This window comes from Falco biarmicus, chromosome 12 (genome assembly GCF_023638135.1).
Source record: "Falco biarmicus isolate bFalBia1 chromosome 12, bFalBia1.pri, whole genome shotgun sequence".
NCBI classification, from domain to species: Eukaryota; Metazoa; Chordata; class Aves; order Falconiformes; family Falconidae; genus Falco; species Falco biarmicus.
In genome coordinates this window covers 3,105,137-3,130,602 of record NC_079299.1, presented here as the reverse complement: position 1 = coordinate 3,130,602, position 25,466 = coordinate 3,105,137, and the positions used below count along the sequence as shown (strand labels likewise).

General features: G+C 40.4%; 1 protein-coding gene across 24 annotated transcripts in view; it reads right to left on the bottom strand.

Annotated features, from left to right (window-relative positions):
• NRXN1 (neurexin 1) overlaps positions 1-25,466 on the bottom strand; it is a 730,473-nt gene that overhangs the window by 84,613 nt on the left and 620,394 nt on the right. For 12 of the 24 annotated variants that reach the window (XM_056356934.1, XM_056356933.1, XM_056356932.1 and 9 more), the window contains 2 exons: positions 16,647-16,736; positions 14,860-15,179 (listed from right to left, as the gene is read on the bottom strand). In XM_056356934.1, the coding sequence (XP_056212909.1) occupies positions 14,860-15,179; positions 16,647-16,736 (410 nt within the window). The remainder of the gene's footprint in view (positions 1-14,859; positions 15,180-16,646; positions 16,737-25,466) is intronic. The other 12 variants (XM_056356941.1, XM_056356942.1, XM_056356944.1 and 9 more) reach the window with 1 other exon arrangement.

Below are 25,466 nucleotides of genomic sequence, written 5' to 3'. Positions count from 1 at the left end.
GCTCTTAATGTGTCTTGTTTAAATGGACGTTCACTTTGGACGCAGACCTCTGATCGTTTGCATATGCCATAGCACAGAGTTTGCAGTTAAGGGGGCTGGCTGCACACCCCGGAGGCTGGTTGCCACCTCGCACGGTGTTCAGTTGCCATTCCCAGCTCGATAGCACCTGCTTTCATTTTTCCTACACAGATCGAGCTGTCTTGGTGGGGGCAGTGGTGGCAGCGTTACGTTAAATCTGCACACGTACCTTTGTTTAAAGCTTTTCTTGCTCTTCCAGTCACAACAGTTCCCCTAATCTTTGGTGCTGTCACCCTTAACTTTTAACTACCTCTTTGATGCTTCAAACTTACCATTTGGCTTGTTGCAGATTTAGAGATGAAGAAATAGGGTGATGAGTGTCTCTTCAAAACACAGGCTGCCTCCGAGGGAGGACGTAGAAACAATTTTGTCATTTACATTCTTGTCTCGGCTACACCAGTGCCCATAGCTGAAGTCAACAGAGTTGCATCACGGCGACCGAGAATTTGGCTCAGTGTATGAAGTTATTCAACAGTTTTGTTTATTTAGCCAAAGTCAAGGATTTGCTACCCTTTCTGTCCATTTTGGCTGCAGGATAATACACATTTCTGATCCACCTCTCACAGCATATTCATGCGTAATTGAAATTAAATTTTAAGAATCAGCTCTTTGGCCACTTTCAGTTGTACTACTGGTTTTTTTTTGTTCTTCAAAAAACACCTCCTCTCAAAGAAACAAAAAGGTGGGAGCTCTGAAAGTACTAAGAAACTTGCCAGCACAGCCCAGGGAATTTGCCACAGAAGTTCATCCTCTCCAGCCTGCGAGTTATCCTTTTCTCTTGGTCAACAGCAGCTGCAAGTTATGCTGCGCCATGTCTGCTTGTCACCCCGCGTGCCTTCAGCGGGGGTCTTCGCTCCAGTCCCCAGAGTGCAAGTGAAACCCCCACTGCTTTAGCATTGAAGGAGAGCTCTGCTGCCTGCCTTGGCAGAAAGGACTCGTCCAAGTAGCAGAATCAGCCACATTTATCCCAGCTCTTCCTCAAAACTCTTGGAGAGACTCATGAAAGTTTGTGCTGGGAAAAGTTATACCAGAATTTATTTTTTACCAACATATCACATAAGACGGGCAGATCTGAGGTTTACTTTTCTCCACAGTTGGGTGTATTCAGGCCTTATGTGCTAGCACACCCTAACTTCTCCGCTTCACTTGGACTGTTAGAGCTATGGGATATTCTAAGAAGACTGATTTATCCTAACCAACTTCTCAAAACATGCTCATTGTCCAGAACATCATCTTTATAAAGAATGGCCTTGCAGCCCTTAAATACCTTCTATTCCATATCTGGCAGATCACTTGTCTCCCACGGGAAGCTACCCAGGGCCTCTTGTGGCAAAGATGGCAGCAGAGTACGTAGGAAAACAATCCCTCATTAACGTGTACTTTTAACCACCAGCACTGTGGTACAGCAAGTGGAAAAAACGTGAGAGCCCATAAAGTAATGAGCCATCTCCTCTGCAGATCACCAGTAAATGCTCTGCTGGTCACAAAGATCCATAATTAAGAGAATGTTGGCATTAATGATTAATGAGCTATTTGAAATGAGCAAATCAGATTGCACTTTTCATGCCCTACCGCCTGTGGGTGAGGTTTTGTAGAATATAATTCACAGGCACCTAACCTGGACAGAAATAAAACAATTCAATCCTTTCAACTGCTTGTTACAAAATAGTGGCTCAGATATCAGAATCACACCTTGTGTCACACCTTAATTAGAAAAATGGAAGAAAAGAGAACTCCTCCTTGTGTAGAGAACAAATGAGAACCGAGTCAGGTTCTACCATTAGTTTAGTCCTGGGCTAAGATGGCACCAGACGGGCAGCATTATTTCTAATTTCATTGCCCATTCAAGGAAAAAATTGAAGATCACATGTTGAAATCCCTTCCAATTCTAGCATTTACTTAAGCATATGTTTAGAGAAAACACATACATTTCAATGCTATCTTGAATTAGAATTCTTCCGTGTACTCAGGCCCACATGTATCATCTGAAAAAAAATCTTATATGCCTTATTCATCAGCAATAGATTTTATAGAATTTCCTTTTACACTACTGAAAGAAAATATGGCATTTTCAACTATTACAGCGAATACTCGGACAATGCAGCACTACAGCTCTATCTTACTGTTAGAATTTGTAAACAAAATCACGCTCACACTGTGACTTTCACCCATGCCACTGAATTTTTCTCTTCTTTGACCAAGGAGGAGGTGAGGGGATGCCAACAGAGCTTTACTCTAACTTCTTATTTTCTTCTGTGGGCATACAGACCCTCCTCGGTACATCAGTGAAATGCCTGAATGCAGTTTCTTCAATGTTTCTCAATATATGTATTTTTTTTATCTTGGCCCCATCTACCTAGGTCATACGGGTACAGCTTCTTACTGATGAACTTGCCTTGCGAAAAGGAAAACCTGCCTTTTGGTTTGTTTTGCTAGATAGCCGATCAGCATGAGCAACGTCTGAAAATAATTCTGGGGAAACTCCTTAAACCCCAACCATGAATTGAAATACGAGCATCTATATTCAGAAAAGCAGAAAACAAAAGAAGCAGCCATTTTTTCATATAAATAATAACCATGTTATCATAATAAATATTATATATTTATATATATATAAAAATACAATACCCACCCCACCCCCCCCCCCCCTAAATAAATAATAACCGTGTTATCAAAATGGCCGTACTCGGTTAGTCTACAGGTTCACCTAGCCTGGTAATCTTTCCTTGTGATGGTTAATAGAGGACGCCTTGGGCAGAGCACAGGGATACAGCAAGCAGAAGCTAATACCTTCCTAGAATACCCTCCTAATCTTCAACAAGTCACGGCTCAGACTTCCCATCTGACAGATCCAAGACTTTTCATATATTACCAACAAAGAGGGATAAACTTTACATAAGATAAATACTATGCTTTGATGTTGAGAGTAACTGTTGATGAATAGAATATGTGAAAATAATGTGAAAAAACCACGTACGCATGACATTAGCTCTCCTGTTCACTGTTACCAGAAGACATTTACCCCCTGAGCTTCACCAGCATCCCTGAAACAGGGCTATTGTCCTCACCACCACCAGCATCCTGCAGTTTGGAGGTGGTGAGGTCTTGTTGGGTGACCTAGCTCCTTTCACCACCAACCCAGGACTGAAGAGGGAAAACCACAATACACCTCTCCCGATGTTCAATACCAAGTCATAATCACCCCTTGTTGCTTCTTAAACGTTGGTGAAACTTACGCCTACTAAGATTAACCACGTTACTCAGTTCTCGTCATTATCATTTTAATATTGCACTAGGAAGAAAATGAAACTGCCATATGGTGGAATTAACATGTCAGACATCTGTTAACTCCCTCTTATGGAAAAACAAAGCACTTTAATATATTTACAGAGTAAGCAAGCTGATAGCTACTTGTAATCGATGAAGATATTAAATTAAGTCTTTTGCTCCACATTGTAGGATGTTCTTTAGAGGCTTACCTCTAAAGACTTACCTGTATAACACTGAAAAAATAGAGAATGGCCTCTATTTCTGTGGGGACTGATAGCACTAGAAAAACTACTGCAAAAGTTTAAATGCCAAGGTCAGTTAGAATTACAGAGGAGGCACTGCCACAACTGATTTGCAAATTGAAAACACTGGGCTGATCTCAGCCGTTTATGTCTATTTATGTCTAATTTATGTCAGATTTATGTCTAATTAGATTAATACAATACTTTGAAAACATTTTTTTAAACACAGATCTGGTTTGAAATTTCATTTTGAATCTTTTTTTTCCCAAATTTGCCTGAACTTAACAATAAAGAATAAAAAAAGAGAAAGAAACAGAAATAGCTTTGAACAAAATATTTTCTTTTGTTCTTGTTATGTTGCTGATAAAAATGGAAAACCTGTTTTGGGTCATACCAAATGATTCTTCCAGCAATCATTTCATTGAAGAAAACAATAATCACAACCTGACCCTGCCACTTGTGTGTATGATTTTAACCATGATCGCCATTTCATACGGAAAAACGTGACAACTGCCTTTATGTCTCATTTAATTGTAATATGGCTGTTTGGATTACTCTAGAAAAGAAGTTTTTTACACTATTCCTGTACACAGTGATTCAAGCCACCCAGCACCTACCTCAGGGAGAGGATATGTTAATGTTAATGACAATATCAGGGAAATATTTTAAATGTTCACGTTATCGGAGCTGCAACTGGAGATCACTATAAAAGTGTAACTAAAGAAATATGTTTATACACTCAAATACATAAGCAAATATTTGTAATTTTTAGGAGGCAACACACATCTAGCTACTACTGCTATCCTACACTATGGCATGATATACGAAGGTATTGATAATGCTTCTCCATGGATTAAATCAGTTAATTAGGAAGTCCATCACACCTAGAGAAAATGTATTCAGACTGTCATATCTATGCCTCTGAGAGCCTGGAATTAAACAACTAAGTCTTAGTATTAATGTAAGGAATTATCAGCTTTACTGAACACATTTGGTCTAGATGGATCCCCCCGAAGGATTCAGTAAACCTCCTGACAATGTCAGTGCAGTCGTGGCCTCATGAAACGTGAAGGCTGGATCTACACTTGTTTTCCCAAAATATGACCAGAGATAGAAAGAAAGAAGGGGGAGTATTTTCTTAGGACTTTATGCTTATTAACACCAACACACTTGAGAAAGTCATGAGAGAATCCTGATAGGAAAAGCAAATGATCAACTCTGGGATCTACAGGTCAGTGGAGACACCTATGGCTACATGGACATCAGAATCTCACTCGTGCTGTTCCTGGCTTTATCACAGCATCTGCTCAGCATGGGTACTAATGCCCTGCTTTGAAAACCTGAAAATAATATGCAAGTGTCATTTAAGGTATGTCTAAGGCTACCGATTCTGACCTCATCTTTTTTTTTTTTTTTTTTAAGCATGAAAATGTCAGAATCAATGTGTTCTCTATATTTATAGTGTTATGCTGGGGGCTGAGCAAAACCTTGTGCGAGCTGATGAGCATTTCAAAAACCCTGTCAACCTCTTCAGTCCTTCTTCTTGAAGTATCCACCCACAAAATCCCAGACATTTAGTACGTGGCTAGATTCAAGGCTGTCGCAAAATAATACAGTACATTATACCCCCGCGTGTTTTGTTCCCCGTGCGAGCCTTTTTCCTTCCCGGACCTGAGGGTATGCAGCTCCACGCCATCTCTTTGCACGGGCTTCCTCCCACATCAGCTCTTCTCTTTCCAGAACCGCTTCTGATTTACCTGCTACACATTCCCCTAAAACCTGGTACTTCTGTGTTTCTAGAGACAGACATAATCCTTAACAATCTATCCGAACACATCAAAGCCGTTAATGGATTTCATCCTCATCCCATCGCCACCTCACAGCAGGAGGCACTCCGTTATTTATTAATGGAGATGAACTGGAGGAAGATGGTATCATTTCCCCCAGGTCTTGACACAAACCCTGGCCTCTGATTTTTGTTTAATTGGTCAGTATATTGTCTTATCCTCCAGAGTGGATTTTAAGGAAATGGTTCCTATTTCTCAGTCCATGTTTCCATGCACTTCTAGGAGCAAGGGGGTATAGTTAGATCCACGGGATAACTTCAGTTCTCCTCTTCATCAACAAAGATGTCTCTGCCCTTGGGAGAAACTGGCAAGTCTCATCGTTTTCTTCCTGAAGTCACTTCACTGTCACTGTCCACTTCTGAACTAAAAAAATCCCAATCTAAAAACTTCATCTGGCTTTTATAAGTTTGTGTGTGTATATACTTATATATATGCTCACAAAACACAACTGCAAAAGAGGGACATTTCAACACAGAGCAGTTAAAATAAAGGAAAAGTATGCAAAGAAATAATACACTGCCTGCATTCAAAATTAATTGTAACAGAATTGCAAGTCTCCTAGGTAAAGAGCTTGGAGACATAACTATTAGAAAGTATCTAAGTCTGAAGCAATGTCTGTATCGAAACAAAACGTAAGCACCAGATCAATTCAGATCAATTGCAGACTACCAAATGGAGCCAAATACTTAAAGACAACTTTAGCTAACGGATTAAATTAAACAAATTATAAAAAAGTATTGATTTATTCAAGACAGACATCAGATTTTGGTACTACCCAGAGAAAAGGAAAAAAAAAGGAAAGGCAAATGTGTTTTGAATAAACCTTCCATACTAACTTATTAACTGAACATAATCCCAAGAATTATTTCATTATGGAAGGTGATGTGCAGTCTATGAAACTGGCGTGCCTGTGAGTGGAGCTTTGCTCTTAATAACAGTAAGTGAGCAGCAAGGTTTTGCACACTACTGTCACTGCCAAGTTTAGAGGAAACCTCCAGTATATGCTACGGCTGTATCACCTACATTTTGAAACGTTCTGATACACACCTGAGGTTCAACGAAACGTCAGACCACATACTGTGGTAGACGGGTCTTTGCCAGCCATATGTAAAAGCACACCGAACACTACAACCTGTAGTAATTAACCTTAGCGGCTCTCAGGCACATACTGCACGAAAACTACTGCAGTTGCTGCTCGCTGCGGCAGCAGGGCTGGTGCTTTGCTGTGATGTGCATCAGAGAGGAGAGCTGCACCCCAAGTCAAACTGCTTTCCTCTCCCCTCTTGCACATAATCATAGGAATCGACAAGCAATTACATAGGAATTGTACACTAAAGTGAAGGCATAGAATGTGTTATTTTGTGCTTTCTGAAAGGAAATGGCGTGAGCCGAGTATGTAAAACACACAGCACTTCAGTTGGAAATTCACCAAAGGAAACGGTGAAGGAGATCTTCAGGCTTCCCGCAGCTCCGGCAAGCAGTAAGGGTGCTGGAAGACCATCGCTTTCCCTTCCCAGGAGAACAGCGGCTCTCGGATACGGTGCGAGGGTTCCTATCCTGCAAGCCCACACCAGACCAGTGCCCTCTGTAACCCCCAGGCCTGCTGAGCCAGCCCAAACGCCGAAAAGCACCTCACAGCCCCGTGACCATACGGTTATGGGTCACCTGCTCTGCAACAGCTTCTTGTTCCACCTGGGCAAGACGATCCTCGTTCCGTACAACCCGGGGGCAGCGATGTCTGTTTAGCGTGCTGAGGGGCGCCAAGGGGAGCGGCGGGCGGACGCAGAGCACCCGGCAGAACTAAGCACCGCTGCGTGCGAGGGGACCCCTCCTGCCAAAGCGGTTGGAAGAAGGAGCCCATGAGCACTAGGGAAAGATTTCTCCAACAAAAATCACTGGCTCAGTCTGGGTGTGACTTTGCTTAGCAACCGTAAGTACCGTGTCCTGTATCACGCAAAAGGTTGTTTTAGTAATACTATGGTGCTAACGGGACATGAGCAATGTATCAGGAAAAAAAGAAAAGCAGCGTGCTATGGAAAAACCACTGGTATCAATATTATGTTTGCTTTACTTCACCATATTGAAAATTGTAATGAGTCAGGATTTGAGACTAGATAACACCAATCTGGGTTACACACACACCCCCCACTCACCCCCAATAAAGTTAACTTTGTAATAAACGAGCTTGGTCATTTGAACATGAAAGAATGACAAAATCGAAGCTGCAAGAGGCCTCAGATCCTTTTTTCCCAAATTGAACTTAAGAACAAATTCTGGTTTGCAACCAATTAATCAACAATTTAGACAAGCGTCTTGACGTTCTTTGGATACTAACCATGTTGTAATTTAATTTACAAACACTTTTTACCTTTCCCTGTGCATACACACTGCAGGGGGTATTTTCAAAGCAGTGCTCCAGGTTTTAGCCATATCCCGCTGGCTGGCTGGAAACTGCGTGGTTTGGCTTCCTTTTTTGAGGGGCTGGAACCCCACCCCACCAGGATGGTGCCTCCTGAAGCTGATCTGCAGCAGAGCTAAAGAGAAAGCAGCCCAGGCAGAAGTCGGTTTTCTCTGGATTGTACAGTGCAGGAGACACGGAGCATCACTGCTGGTCACGTCCAGGCATTTTTCCACCTGGACTTTCCCAAGCAGCTGGTGAAGATTTGCCTTCGGTGGCCCAGAGTGCTACAAACCTGGATAAACCCGTCCTCTAACAAATGCTAAGAACGACTCACAGCGAGTCTTATCCTCTAAGCTTGATGCAAAGCCCTGGTTTCAGAGGCAAAATTCTCTGTAAACTACAAAGCTATTGACGATCGCTATTATTTAGGAGTTCAATAGCAAGGCTACATGCACAAAAGCGTGTATGTCTTAAGTAGCTGACGTACACATTAAGGCCACTCTGTTAGAGTATCTCTAGAGATAAATGCCTTAGGATAAGATTTTCAAAAACATTGAAGTAATATAGAAACACTGATGAATTTGAGGGAACTTTTAAAAACCTTACCCTAAGCACACATTCCCTTTGATTTTCTTTTTAGTCCTTGCTTTTTAAACACAAACCAGAGGAAAACATGGCTCTGCGATACACAGCAGATCAGGATGGGCAGCAGAACTCACGCAATTTAACTTCTCTGGCAGCTTAATGTCCTCGAAATCTTTATGCCAAAGAGATATTTGAATTGTTTAAGGGATTCAGTATTTATTAAGAGGGACAGACAGACAACCATGCAATCACATAAGTCATACTTGGAAGCAACAAACCAATGAGCCAACCCAACACACAAAAGTGCAGAACGCTGCTTGTCTACAGCCCCTGTATTTGTATCACTTCAGTGCTCCAGTAGAAGAACCTGTATTCAATATGCAAATTCTTTGCAGAAGAATGGGAAAGTCAGGTGGGATCAGGTAGAAAATACTAAAACATAGGTAGAGAATTTTAGTGTTCACTGTATCCTATTTCAATTTTTCTGAGATTCTACTTGAGCATTGGTATTAACTAACAATTATGTTTTAAAAGAAAATTTAAAAGAAAAGAAAATAATTCTGTTTTAAAAGAATTAACTGAATTTTAAAAATCACTAGAAGAAACTAAAAATGCATGGTATGATATTTTAAACAGACAAATAAACAAAAAGGGCAAAACAAGGGCATAGGTTTCATGCACCTAGCTATTTTTTCATCTACCTGCAATTAAAACACAAGCACTTCCACAATTACATTGGCGTTGACATCCTACCGCAAATGAGATTTGTCCTTAACACTTGAATTCCCCAGGTCCTGTCACCCAGTGAGTGTGTATGGGCACCGAGCGCGGTGGCGCTGGAAGCTGCAGGATTCACTTTACACTAGTGAGCATCTGTTGAGTCAAATCCTTGTGATTTACCAGACCCCGGAGGAAGAGCCTTGCCTGCTGGGGCCGATGAACTACAGACTGGCTGGTGTGACAGTGCAGAGGAAGAAGTGGCAGCAGCGCAAAGGCATGGAAAGAACATGAGCCCTGACTATAAGAACAGGCATTGCAAACCATACAGTGGCTAATCTCAAACCGGGATGGGTGGAAAACACTCTTCCTCCTGTCAGCGACGTTGATTTAATGATTAGTGTGTCTCCATAAATTATTTTCACATTTACCATCCTGTGTAAAGGTCATGTACTGAACAACCATTCTTAAAATTGAACTCTTTCCATGGAAAACACCTTTTTCAAATGTTTGGGTTTATTTGGCAGGTATAGATGAACCAAGGCTGTCATTGTCCCTGCTGCTGTGAATACCATTTAAATCCGCTGCTTCATGTAAAGCAACACACCTTTCACCTGATGTATGCCCTCCAAGGCACTGACCAAATTTCAGCTCATCAATTTAATATGAAGTCAATTTAATTCTGCTTGACCAAAAATCAGTGCCTATTGTTCCAAAACATGCAATCATCTCACAGTATATTGCAATTGCTGGTTAAGCGGCTTAGTGTTATAGATAAGAGCCCACTCTGATAAGAACAAAGAGGACTGCCAGGATCCTTTATGAAAAGTAAAAAAAAAAGCTATTTTGCACACAACTTTCAGAAACGGTTCCCAGCGCATGAGGGCGGAGGCTGCTCTGCGCCTGGGCTGTCATAATCAAATCCTTAGAAATGGATGGGGAATGAGCATATTATTTTTGATTTACTATCTCTTCATTTATGATTTCCAGTTAATACAGATCCACAAAACCATGCCAAAGAGATATAAAGGCCTGATTTTGCTATCCTAATTCAAGCAAAACCCCTACTCAAAGTTCTTTTGAAGCCTTTCCACTTCTGCTAGCTCTTGCAATTTTTATTGCAAGCCTTGCAGTACTTCATGCTTTGCTTAACATTCTGGCTCCTGGAGTTACACGACGTGTGGATCTCCTTTATTTTCAATGTTAAAAGAAGTTTATTACCCTCATGATTGACTAGAAAACCTTGCAAATGAGACTTTTTTTAAAAAACGTCAAAAATAAAAGAGAGAAAGAAGAAAGAATGTAACTATTATTTTGCTGAATAACTTAATAAAAGAGGATGATATTCTTGGAACAAATTCATGATTTCTGAGCCCCAGTGCATATTTAAGGCTCCCCAAAAGAAGTAAGCAACATATAGCTGCATATTTTCACTTAACAGAAGTCCTGTTCTTGTAAAACTTAAGGTTGGGGATTTCTTTTCAAGCTCATAAAGGTATGCAGAACTTTGAGCCTCCTCCTGTCCAGCGTGGGGGCAGCCAAGGAGCTCTCCTGCAGTCCTCAGCTCCTGTGCCACTGGCCTGGGTTCCTCTAAGTGTCAACAGCAAAGTGGGAAGCAAAGTAGATAAAAGCTCTCATCGACCACCCAGCTGATGGTGATTTTGCACCAGCTGCTCAAGTGGGACAAACTGGGCAGCCCAGTCCTTAAACTGCCTACTCCAGAGTCTGCTGTAAGCTACACGGTGACCCTAGGGGACAGCTGCAGTGCAGGGGGTGCTATCTGAAGAGCAAATAGATCAAAAACCAGGCAGTAAATTATCCTTCCTATGATGGATGCAAATCCACATGTTGCTTGTTAACATTGAGTGCAATGCTTTCTTTATTTCCCTCTTCCTCCCACCTCCTAATTTCCTCTTTATTTTTTTTTCCCCTTCTCCTTACCTGATACCTTTTGTTTATTCTGTAAGCTATTTGAGGCAGGGGCTGTCACTTCCTATGTGTTTACGCAGTGCCTTGCATGAAGGCTGACAGCTCTAGATGCCCTTATAATCAAAGGGGTGGAGTGGTGGGGGGTGGGATTTTTAAGGCACTAAGGAAAATGAGGCATTCACCTACCATTGACGTTCAATAGGCTTCGAGTACCTTTCTCCCCTTTGAAAAATCTACATCTCCAAGTATAATAATTAAGATGTCTGTCATCAGCAAAACACCCATTGTTAAAATATGACACAGCCTCCAAGTAGGGAAAACCTTCAGTTAGAGCAGAGTCACTAACAAAAAGCACCTTTTTTTTACGAAGCACCAAGACCTCATTTGTCTAAAATCGTGCACCACAGTACTCAACATACTTTCTGGAAGTATCATGTCTATCTTGTATGATATATTGCATTAGTTAGATATATGCTGAGAAGCACATACACCATCAATTTAAGCACTAACATTGTAGGTTTTTAAAAAGAACATTTCCTATAAATAGAGACTGAAATGATCTTCTTTAAGTATTGTATTCTTTAATTGAATTCAATACCTCTGCAAATGGAGCAAACAATCTCCGACTGATTAGATCATTTGCTTCTATTCTATTTCAGACATGCACTGGTTTGCAGTAATGTAAGGTTTTTTCATTAGCAATTGCTGTTCAGCTACATGTTTTCTTCAGTAACCTAATTAATGCTAGGAAGATAACTTTTCTTCTTGTGCATTACAGTATGTCAATGTAGTTGACACTCTTGCAGAGGTTATATATAAATAACAATAAGAAAAAAATGTAAAGGGCAAAAATGAAAGGGAATGCAGAAATTAGCAGTAGATTTTGCATGAGGTAGTGAGTGCCTTCATCTCCCTGTGACACCAAGATGGAAAGTGACTACTTAGCACCCTGAAGGACAGACCTGTGGGAGTCTTATGGGTCACCAGCATCGAAATTACTGCATGCAAGTAGAATAAGAAAATGTGTATTAATGAAAAGAAGATATTATGTCCTTAATTTGATTCAGTAGCTTCGTAGGTCTGAGTCTGTTGCATGAATAACAGCAACCTGCAGACAGATTTCACCTTTGACTTCGGGATGTTATCAATCTCTTTAAATCAAATCACAGGCCTGATTGCAAACTGCGTTCCAGTGCAGTCCCTGACTAATTAAGCATATAGTCATAATGACAAGACAAATCCTACCGGGCAGGATGTTTAGACATAGCTGAAGTCAACCGCTGTGTATTATTAATGGCCAGAAGGGCTCAGTTACATACTCGGGGTGCCATGTGCTGTAACGACACCAACGCTGAATGCTTTCCTCAGAAATATTGATTTCAGGCTCTCGTACACCGAGTTTCAAATGAGCTGCATCGAGTATTAGCACCGGCCGGGCTAACAGGTGAGAGCTTGATCCAAACCTTCACCCTCAGAACATGCTTTGGCAAGATGCTGTGCACATCTGGATGCCCCTGGGGCCTGCCTGAGGCGTGTGATGGTGGGACATTAAAGAGCAAGTGCTCACAGGGCTGGGGTGTAGCCCCTTTAGCCAGAAGAGGATATGGGAACGGTACAGTTGTACCGAGGTCACTCTGCTCCAGTGACAGGGAGGTGCTCTAAACCCACGGTGTAGATGCTCTGATAAAATCTGGAAGGGCGACCCCTTATTTCAGGAGCCAGAGTCTAGACACAGAAAATCTCTGGCAGGTTGTTTTGCCTAAGTGTTTGTTTCCATCTTCAGAAAAAATTACACCTCTCCACAGCTGTTAGCTTAAGAAACCTTTTTCTTCCCCAAATATGCCATTGGAACACCTCAAAAAGAAAAATCTTAGTGGCTAAACATCCAAATAAGTGTCTAAATCATACTGGGGAATATTCCTGGAAACTGAGACCAGCTGGCAAAGCAACCGTCCCAGTAAACTCCCACTGCCCGCAGACCGTGCAAGGTGCCAACTGGGAATGGTCCCTGCGATGTGCGATGTTCTTCCTCCCAAAGTGTGCCTGGGAGTTACTTGAGAGAGTGGCAGAGGCCAAAAGCATGCTGGCCACCGTTAGAACAGTTTAACTCAGTTTAACTATAATTTAGTAGCATTAATTTAGCCCAAATTCTTCCACGCTGTGAGGATGTCCTGCACTTTTAGATGCAGAACTTCCTCTGAGTAAATTTGATGAAGTTTTACATTGCATTGCTGCAAGTACTGAGATCAGACTACTTGGACAATAAAGTGTGAGATACTACTTACACAAAATTAATAATAATTTAATGCCTATTTAATAAAAATACTCTAGCTTACTACAAAGATCATTAAAAGATCTGCAAGTTACAGTCTACAATGGATGCCTTTTTTTGGAGGCGGCTGGTTCCACGTACCCATAGTTGGGTTTTAGTTGCCCTCCCCCCTCCCTTCTTTTTCTTTCCCTTTGGATTTTCATGCACTTTACATAAACAAGAAAAATGCATTAAACCCGTGTGTGTTTGAAAATACAAGTAAAAATACTTTTTTTAAAAAAGCTCACCTTTAAATGAAATGTTCAGGTTCAGAGTAGAAAGTGTATAAAAATACTACAGACAGAGAAGCTGAAGTGTCAGGTCTGATGCCCTGATCAAATTCCAAGCGTGAGTTGAGGTTTCACAGAGAAAACAGGCAACTTGAACTCAGCCATCCCACCTAATCAGCCTGTTCGCCTCCATTCTTGACAGAATTAACCTCATTCATCACGTTGTGCTCCTGTTCCTCCCTACGGCTCGTGACACTTTCTTTTCTCCTTTTCCTACCTCAGGATCTCAGGGCACACAAGCATGTGAGCCTGGTCAACAGAGGAAAAGCTCTTGGCAATCTGTTTTTTGTTGTTGGTGGTTGGGTGGGTGTTTTTTTTCGGGTGGTTGGTTTTTTTTAAGACAGAATAAATATAAAAGGAACTGCCTCCCTGCCACCTGAATGTCCTGGCAAATTTTAAGTTTTTAAAGCACAAAGTCTTTATGCTGTTACTCAGAGTAGCCACAGGATGAAGGTACTTAATTCTCTCACCTGTTTTTCCCCCCTTCCTTTTCCTGATAATTAAATTCCCCCACATATTATACCGAGATCCCGACAAAACCTGAAAGCTACTGAACGTATCACTAAATTCATGAGACACAAATAACCTCAACCAAGAGTCGACAACAGCCTCTGACCGGGAGCCTGATCTCCCGGGGACCAGAGTGCTCTTAATTCCTCCTGCTGCCACTTGCCTCTTATGAGGAATTCTGCCCGAGAAGATAATCACGGGACCAGAGAAAGTGCCAGTTCCTGCTTTTCCCACCTCTTCCACCTTCTAGTCCTTTCCTTGTTCCCTCTTCAAACTCGGTATCTGTTCTCTATCTTACGGAGAAAGCCATCACTTCATTTCATTCTCTCTAATCCCACACATCCTGCGTTCCTATGCTGAAAATAATCAATATCAGCCATCGAAGGAAGGAAGGGTATTTCAAAATCACACTGCTATGAAGATGGGTGACGGGGCAATCCACCTCAGCACAAGAAAAATCTGAATGGCTAAGTTTGCCTAATTGAGAACAGCAGAGCTCTTCCTTCCCCTCCACATGCTGATCAACATTGCATCCACCAGCCACGTACGGCACAGAACTTTCACCTGCAAGTCATGCGGTTCTCCAACGGGAACCATTTCATCTGCAGAGTGAATGCGATATAGGAAGCCACACTCAAAGACGGGAAAATATTTGCAAAAGGCGAGGAAGCCGACTAACCTGACCAATAGGTTCTTTTGTCGGAGTCTTTCCTCTTCTGGCGGTGCTCGTGGCCAGAGTGGTGGTTGTTTCCATGACTGACGTGGACATCTCAGACTGCATCGCGGTGGCTGTGGACTCAGTTGTCATAGAGGAAGGCACTTCACCAACAAGTCTCACGTTTCCTTCTATCACGATGTTGGCATCATTTTCTGCTGCCATATTCAGAACTTTCAAGCCATTGTAGTAAAGACCAGAGAGCTGGCCTTGGAAAGGGTGGCCACGTTCCTTGCCTCCAATTTTTATGGTTGCTTGGCTATTGAAGATTGTGAGCTGACGCCCTGTGAAGATAATATTGTACACATGCAAAAATGTTGACTGTGAACACTGTACTCTACACGAGTGATAACAGATTGTCATGGGGTGAATAATGAGAGCAATAAACTATAAGAAAAGGATTTGACTCATAATTCATTGCTTTTTAATGAGGTGTCCATGAAATGCATAAATTTTGAGAGCATTTGCATTTTTCTTAGTCTGCGAAGTTTTGGGATTGGTTTTTTGTGTTTGGTGTTTGTTGTTTTTTTTTTTTTTTTGCTAAAAGGCCAATCAAATATATTTACAAATGTATTTAGTACTACAAATGATACCCCTCTCCCTTTTACCTGAAAACAGTGTTAACATTTTTTGGCGTGTCAAGAATGCCAGGTTTCTACTCCTTAAGATTACTGTTTCTTGAAGTCTGCCAACATCTCAAAGGTTTTTTTCCACGAAATACAGCACAGGGCCTATAGCTTTAAGTATGTACATGTGAGTTTATGTATGTATAGACATATACGAATATGTATATACACACAGGGAGAGTTTACATATAAGCTAACAAGTCATTGGGTCAAGTGAATTTGAACGAATATGTTATGCAGTAATCTCTCTTATCTCTCTATCAGTGAATAAAATATTTCCGTCTTTAATTAAATGTTTCCTTTTTGTATTAAAATGTTTATTTTCCTTCAACATACACACTGAAAAGAAACACATGGTTCACGCTGAGTATCAGAGGCAGATTCAAAAATAGATGTCTGATTGGCTTTCAGCAAGGCTATCAATTAAAATAAAAGATTTTAGATGTAAAAGCGGCTTCAGAAATGACACACATACCAATGGAGAAATCATGGCACATTTCCATTAAACAGAGATATCCTCAGCAACAGTACCACTCTTAGTAAACAGAATAGTCACTTTAGCAGATTGGTTTCTGCTCACAAAAAGCATGCACACAACTTTAAGTTCTGTTTTAATTAGTGTTTGTTCCAAAATCCCCTTAGAAGGTTGCAAACGTTAAAGGGACTTCATTTTGATTGGCAATTCATATTGCCCACTATTTAAGATACCTACAGTTTAAACGAATTTTTTTTTTCAGGACCGTAATGAAGATATCATAACTACATATATATTTTAGTTAATAATTTAGATGCTGGAACGTGTAATATAATCTATGAATGATTTATAATTTTTGGTTAATGTTTGCTATGAGTACCTTCATAGATTTGAGTTAGTGGATTATATTTAACAGTCCCTTTAACCTTAAGTTAACAGGGTAAGATTATTAAACAGCTGGTACCTCTAGAAACGTATAGAAATTATTATACAAGGTATGCAAATATTACTCTATATTTTACTTTTTTAAATTTGTTTTTAATTTAGTTTTACTGAAATTTATTTTTTATGTTTATTAGTGTTACAATGAAGTACTACTTGGTTATGTTCAAATTATTTTTTTATTTGAAGTTTTAATCAATGTTTTTTACCTTTGTCGAGTAGCCATTCATCAACTACTCGACCAAGTCGATATGGAATTCGCTGTCTAGCAATCGCCAGGCGCTCGTTATCATTGTTTCCTTTAAAGTTTAAAGAGACATTTCATTGGTTAAAATCTGTAAGGTCAAAGGTTAAAAGTTAATACTTAAAGCTTGAGCTATACAGTTGCCACATGATTTTTTGAATTTGGAATTTTAAAAAGTGCTACCTAGAACATTTCATGGTTCAGACTTTTCATTCATTCATTTATTTTATTTTAGCAAACAAAATTATTCCTATGTTAATTGAAAATTAGAAATCTGCATTTGAGCTAGGTTATTAAACTTATGTTATAGACAGACCCAAAAAACAAATTTAAACATCATCGAATGGCTTTACAAAAAATGATCATTGACCTCAGGGTTTTGTCTTTTTTGATGTTTCTTATTAACTAGTTAAACATGTTCAGGTGAAACAGTTTTAAGTTTTCAAAAGACATCCAACCTCTCACTCCAGGTTAGTCATTTAAAGAAGAACACCACCCTTAATCACCGTCTAAGGCACACTTGCTTCTGCTGTCTACTAAGAGACCTGCTGTAACTTATTTCCTAATCAGAAAAAACACATTCTTCTTCGCTTCATTTAAATTCATTCCAGAGATTCAAATGTACGGTACAGAACAGACCAGGGTATTCACCGCTTGTACATTCTCATAGGACACGTTGACAATGTCTTGAAGGAACACCAAGGCTTTGACAAAAGTGATGTGCTGAAAAGTAGCCTAGTTCTGAAACGTGCAAGCACCTTAAAATTTAGCGAGACCCCATCTGTAGTGGGGTTTCAGAAATTCAGAATTGGGCAATGCAAACCCCAAACTTGCCATATCTGCAGACCGTATCTATTCTCAGTCCATGCGGAGACTTTTGACTTTTTAAAATAAAACAATGAGATAAAATGAGGCTGATACAGTCAGTAAAATATCAGACGAGGAATAATTAGCAAATCACTTCAAATATTTTTTTCTAATGATAGTTTTCTGTGCTTGAATGACATAGGTGAGATCCCCCAGAAAACCATGTCTTCTACATAAAACTTAGCGGAACGGTGAACCTAAGTATTTCCTTCAACGTACAGGCTTTGGGAGGCAGTAGTATTTTAGATGAACAATACCTTTTTCTTCCATTGTATTGGTTCATATTAGTAAAGAACCTGAGAGATAAGAAGAGCCAGATGAGTAAAAAGCAGTCATTCCTAAGTCAGGTCCCAATCCAAAGTCAATCCTACGAGCTCCAACGCGCATACTTGCCTTGACTTCAAAACCCACCAACCAACAGAGTCCTGCATCTGCAGTGGAAATGTAAGTATAGGCTGCAGTAGCCCGGGTACTGCTCAGAAATACATTTTCTGGAGCTAGAAGAATCCTATTGCTAATTATCAAACCAAAGTATTACCCAAATTGAGAAAATCAAGGCTCAAGTTTGTCAGACAGTTATCCCCACTACCAGCACCACCAGACACAACAGGCTCGCAGGGCAGAATCTGTGCCATAGCCTCCAGAAAGAGCAGGATCAGCAGCTTCTGTGCCAAACTCCACGGCGGTTTGATGCAGACGCTCGCTCTGCAGCGATGTGAACTGCTGCTTTCCCCATGCCATGCCTCCCTCGTTTGGTTTAGCATGGACACGGCTTACTATGCCAGAAGCTGATCTATTTTCTTTTGAGAGGAGGTTCTTTTTTCTATTCACTTTCTAAAATAGAATTATAAGATGGTTTGGGTTGGAATGGACATTTGAAGATCATCTAGTCCAACCCTCCTGCTATGGGCAAGGGCATCTTTCACTAGCCCAGGTTGCTCAAAGCCCATTCAACCTGACCTTGCACACTTCCAACAGTGGGGCATCCACAGCTGCCCTGGACAACTGCAGAAGCTGGTGCCACAACTTCTCCAGGCAAATGCGCTATGTCAACTTCTATATGCATGTCAATATTAAAAAGTACATACGTGTATATATAAAAACATGCGCATTTTTTTCATACGTACTTTTTACTCTATTCCTAACTTTCAGGAACATTCTCTGAAAAGCAAAATTTTACTGAAGTTTTCCCTTTTCTGCCTTCCCAAGAAACTGTAAATTTAGAATAAAAGACTTCAGAACACAACTCCTGTGATGTTGTAAGAATACAGACTGTCTTAAGTATCTTTTTTTCCTGTTATGACCTTTAAAATTACAGTTCTTCATCCTGGGCTCCTTCACTTATTCTCGTGAATAAACAGAAATTTGAGAATTACAGGAAAAACATGAGGAATGCCAGTGATAACAAGGGAACAAATACAAGTAGTGTGATCTTACATGTTTCTGCTCTGGGTTTCTATCTTCAATTTAAAATAACTAAAATATATAACAGTGAGTTAATGCTTTCTATTCTTTGACAGCCAGTTACTTTTAACACTTATGTTTAGCTTTTCAATAGGATGTTTCTGCTGTTTTTATTGAGGCATTATCAGGTGTTTCACTGAGTAAGTGAGAGAACGTCCTGTTTCCAAAAGGTTTCCTTTACTTGAAACATGTGAATCATGTGGTTTTGTTGCTGTTGGGTATGGTATTTTTTTGGTTTTGGGCTTGTTTTTGGTTTGGTTTTGTTTTTTTTTTTTTTTTTTTAAAGGGGGGGAATGGGCAGGATTATTCTATACGATTTATAAGAAAAGGCTAAAATGTTCAGAAGAAGTTTGTGGGCATAGGCAATCTATTAAGGCAATGGGAATGAGCCTCATGGATGTAGATCACCATTCCCTCATCAGATTCATCCGCTGTTACTCACTGGATGCCTTTCATCAACAAACACTCCCTGGACCTCACAAAAACCATACAGTTATGTCAAAATGAAACAGTGCTCACAACTGCATATGTCGGGAAGGCATTAAAATCTATGTTTATTCAACCAGTGGGTGTAAATCAGGTGCATTTGGTAGAAGGACTTGCAGCCATCAGTCGGATCGTTACTGCTATGGCATCTCTCTACTGTAATTCCATGGCTGTCATGTGGTGTATCCTAGACAAGGTTTATTGCTGCCTCCACATTCACTAATGAGCAGCTGCTCCAGGACATCTCTATGGTGATCGTGGAAACTCCTCTGTGTATTAGCAACTTTAAATTTAGTCTTGGCCAGCTTATACTTTTCTTGGAATTATTTCATTAAAAAGTCCATGCAGTATGGATGGGTTTTTTTGAGAATATTGCACCCTATTATAATGTGATTCTATCTATAAATTATGTTTTATACTAACTGCAGCAGCCTTGCACCACTGGGAGCAAAATACAAATGAAAAGCGAGGAAATAACCATTTGATTTGTGAAGGTCACACACACACACAAATTGCTGATTACATTATCCCATCCCTCATCAGAGGAAAAGTGCATTGTCAAACGCATCTCAATTTGACACTATTACATTAGCTTAAATTCTGCTAGTATATAATATAAATGGAAGGGCTAGGGGGAAATGGTGTGGAACTTATCCGGATATAGTTTCAAGGAGAACCCATAGGTTTAATAATGATGAAACCAGTAGACACATAGGTTAACTTCACAACCACATTAAAAAAAAAAAAAAACAAACAAAAAAAACAAACCCCTAATACATAGCACTGAAAATAATGGAAACAACATTAAAAGTAACGAACTTCCTATTATTACCCGGTGAAGAACACACATTTTTCAATAACTACTCCTTCTCAAAGAGCTGCTGTGTCACACGACCGGCCCCAATGACTCGGGGCAGCCCCACTGAATTCGGTACAACTGTGTGCACATACTTCATCTGGGAATCTCCCCCCCACCAAGGAAAACATAAAAAGCACACACTGGTCTTCTCAGGAGTACCCGGTGCATATTTTTCATCCTTTATTTATGCTTTTTTTTACCTATATGGTGAACCACAAGGAACTTCTTCAGTAAAAGCACTTCCAAGAAGGTTAATAAATATTTTCATATTCTAAATCAACTTTGTGGCTTTGAGATTTTATTTCTGTTATCCACCTGAAAGATTAAGTGCTCTGGCAGGCATGCTTTCCAACCATAATTCACAAAAACCAACTGATATGCCTAAATTTTAATTGTAGACAGCTATGTGACTATCCAGCATGACTCTTCCTGGTTATAAGGCCAAGATTTCTTTGATTAAAAAAGCTGGGTAAAGATGATTCACTCAGGATGCACACTGTGACATTGTCTCACCTGATTGAATTCTAGATGGCTTCATTCTCCTGCCAAATAGATAATATTTTGTCACAACACAGTATTAATTCTGTGCGGGCAGAGAGGCTTCAAGGGAATAACAATAATTCCAAAGAATCGAGGTAAGCAGAGAGGAGCAGCAAAGGTCAAATCTTTGAGTCAGAGCTAAATCTTGTGGCAAGATTGAGAAGAAGCAGTCCAAAAAAACTTTAATCATACCTTTATATCTATAGGTCAGCTGGGACAAACCAACTACGTGAACTTCACTAGTATGTATTTTATTCCTCCTGATTTATTATATTGTCAGCGCTGGAGTGTAATTCTATTTTGTTCTCTGAAATAAAGGTGTCAGTTATTGATGTGAAATAGCAGCATCCTTGAAAGAGAATAAGTAAGAAGGTTGAAAATCGAGAGTCTGTGAAGAGCAACCTAGACTAAAGAATATTTTCTTTGAAACACACCCTTTAACTGAATACAAATTTACCTTGTTAGTCTCAGTGATCTGTTAGGGAAATAAATAACAAAGTGGTGAAACCAAGGGCTATCTCCATTTACAAACAAACCCTCTCCCTGGCTTTGCTCATCATGATCTTGACACTGCAATTTCTGAATCATGACTCCACTGACATCTGCAAGAGGAAGGCAGAAAGCTGTATCATTCCTCCAGATGCAGTTAGGGATGAAACCCAGCTGGAGCATCAACTGCATGGCACGAAGGGAAGCCACAGCAGCTCTGTGGTACGGGGGCAAACAGTCCGTCCAGTGTCTCATGTGGCCAGGCTGGGAAACCAAAGCACAGTCCCAGTAACGGCCCATGCTACGGTTCTTTTGAATCATGTATTGCTAGTGCTGTGGACGCACACTTGTGTACACAACTATATCTTAAAGTTGGAATAAACTTGAGGTGCAAGGACTGTGGTCTAAAACTTGATACAACAGATGACTTTGCACGTGCAGATTGCCCCATCCCAGCAAAAGAGGGAGTGGTATTTTAAGTGCTATCAATTGTAAGCACAAACATCGATGTGACTTGCATGTAATTCTGTCATTCTGGTGTTCACACTGGCTCTGCGTCTTGGCCATATGTGGATGCTTTCAGTGTCGTCACAGTCGCAACATAAATCGATGTCAACAATACAGTAGACTCAGCCTGTAATGCCTTTCAAATAGCCAATACACAGGCATTCTCTAAAGCTATCTAAAGATTCAAATTTAAAGTCTTCAACTGTCACCTAAAGAACTCGGTGGCTATGGCTACACAGCTGTGTTTGACCAAAGACTGCTTCGAGAGCTCACTGGGGCTGGGGCTCCCCACTCACACGTACCCTGCAGACCCAGAGCGCGGTCCCAGACTTCCCATGTCCGCTGAGCAGGGTGTGCCAGGGCTTAAGCTTGCGTCACCTACCATTGTAGACCTCTGGCAAGTCTAACAAACTTCGCTCCTAAATACTACGCATTTAGCGCATCTCATCATCTGATCCTGCCTGTTGCCTTCACAAGTAGCCTTGTTATTGCCCACAAGCATCTTGCCCTCAGCACCCATCAGTAAGCTTGCCTTTATGCCTGCAAACACAAGATCATGTTTTCCATCACAGCACCCTGGGTCCAGGATATACTGGCATGAGACTGGGTTGCATGGGGCAGAGGACAAGATGTCCAGGTCCATCCCAGGAAATCCCTGTGTTTGAGGGGGATGCTGACACTGCCCTGACCTATATTTTTGCTGAGTGCTTAGACTTGGCTATCCTGTGTTTGATCCAGGAATTGAGTGCTAGATGGATCAGATGAAGCCATGCGTCTTCTTCTCGTGCTAAAATATGTCAGCTCTACCTGTTATGATGTGTAGGATGATGAACTGGGAGAGATGGAGGAGGAGTATACAGTGGTCATCCTCCAAGGCTATTGTACGAGGAGTTACATATCCAGAGGGCTAGTCTGGGCCTCCTTCAGCGTTCAAAGAGAAGGTAGACACACAGTTCTAGGCTGTGTATTTTTTTTCCCCGTTGGGCATCTTGAACAAACCTTACCATCAGCTTGGTGAGTAGATACAGGTGCAAAGAAACTGTAAAGTTAGAGAAAAAAATAAGTAAGAGTACAACTCTGCAGCGCCTTACCTTCTGCCAGAAGGGCTAACCTATGAAAAAAGAAATCCCCATGAGGTGTAACTTCTTCAAACTTCAAAGTGTCAAACTTGGCAAGTTCATATTAAGCGACCGTAACATAATATGGGCCTTTTCACCCTACAGAGACTCCCAAATTCCTTATAATGAACACTAAGCATCCCAAGAGAATTTTCTGCTCACAGAATGACTGACAGCAGTCTTCATAGCAGGGTGAAGTCTCTCATCAGTGGCTTATAACACTGCTAAACACAAAGTAAAACTCAGGTTGCCTTAAAGAAGAATCCAATTACCAGATTTATTGGAAGATGTACCATTCCACCGGCACTTCAGACTGTACCAAAACATCTTCTCTTCACCTCTAAGCGCCTTGTTTCATGCTTGCATATTAAACAAACTAAATCATATTTTTACAGCTTTCTACAGGATAAAACTGAGAACTCTCATTAACCTCTCAGGGAGATCTGAACCTTCACTTCAAATCAACTACCTTCCGCCCTGTTTTGTTTTTGATTATTTTTCACTGGATTAATTAGTAATTAAATGAAGAGTGTGCTCTTCCTGACTCTCACTTCCTCGCTGTAATGCAATAACTGTCTCAGTCTGTGCAATGCTGGATCGCCTGCTTTGAGAGATTGGTGTATTATATCAAAAGCAAGCAAGAGAAGATGAAAAGCAACAAGAGGAGATAAGAAAACACAGGACTTGTCTGATAAATTTAAAGGTCATATTTTGTTATCAGGAGTTTTTAACAGATCCTTTGTACTGCCTGTGCAGTATTTAAAGGAGCTAATATTGTATGACTGCTGCTAAAATAGGCAGGAAAATTGATAGAAATCATTAAAGAGGAAAATTAAAGTATATAAAAAAATGAATTGTTATAAGTAGAGTGCCATGCCCCACATCACTCCAAGAGTGACATTCTGCAGTTCTCCAAGGTAAAAGGACTCTGAACTGTTTCTAAATCATAATGTCACACAGCATTTAAGGGTACTTTTCCTATAGGAATTTAACCAGAAGATGACTGTGAGCACTTTCTTATTCAGTAGGTTTTCAACAGCTGGAAAATGGAGAATATTTCCACCCTACTGTACCCAAAATTAGCTAAGTCTGTGCTAGCAGCTACTGAACATGTTCTACTGACTTTTGCCCAGGTAGCAATCTGGATGATCTTCATTTCATATTAGCAAAGAGCTGCAATATAGAATGTCTCTTGACAGAAATAATACTCACATTATATACATGATCAATGGCAAATAGAAAACACTGTGCTCAGCTCTTATTTTAGATTTCTATTGGTCTGTAACCCCATGGGTATCCAGTATTCAGGTAGAAGCCATTAATAAGAAAGGTCTTATTAACTATGTGCAAGCCTCCTAATTAAGTTTAATCACACTGCAAGTTCTGAGGACGGAATAGGACAAACTGCCAAAAGGTCATTACTCGTATCATTGCATTTTATTGTAGTTAGTGAAAGGCTTTGGGGAATACTGTATATTTTTTCCATATATTATTACTGGACCATTTGCAACATGAAAAGTTATCTGAAACAATTTAAAAAATATATCTTCTGGGGTTAAATTCTGCTCTTGGTTATTTGATTTATACGACAAAATAGAGCTTGGCCTTCTGCTGTGATCACCAAAGCTACAGCAATTCAACTGCCCTAGAAGACCGGAGGCAATGCAGGGTGCAACGAGAATAATTTCATGCTCGTTACATGACCAGAAAGATAAAAAAGGTAAGGAATCCAAGGCAATCAGCATCAACCCTCATCAACAGCACACAAACTAAGACGACTGCAACTGCAAATATTAAAAACATTGATTTCACGTTCTTTCAGAAAGCATGAAAATGCTGGATTTAACCACCACTGTGCCCCAAAGCCCTGGACCACACAGGTGCTTTGTCACACTTGCTACATCTGCCAAGGTTGCACCAGCTCCTTCTCCTAGGGATGTGGATGAGTACACACAAGCCAATGGAAACAACGAAAGTGAGGTCATTATTTGTACAAGCCTTTGCCAAGCAGAAGAAACCAAATGCACTCATACAGATAGAAAATGGCATTTCAGAGATAAAAATCTGTTCTGTGTCAGCAGTGCAGCAAAAAAAGTAGCCTTTGGCCAAAGTGAGCTGCAGACTTTCAGTTCTGTCTGAAAGTGGCATTTCAATTTGTGTATTTATGCCTTGCAGACATTTTACTATAAAAGAATAATCTATTTCAAATGAAAAGGTTTAAACTTGTACATATAGGGGTTTTTTAACACTTTTGGCAAGACATAGAAACAGAAACTGTAAATAATAGAAACAGATGCTCACTGAGATAAAAGCAGAGGAGTGCTTTAGGACTGCAGAACTATAATGAGCAGTCCACCACGCAACAGCATGCTGGCCGTGGGTAGACTCCCAGCAGTGATTTAGTTTTATCTGTTAAAGGGTGAAATAATCTGATTCCCTAATTATACATTTTTTT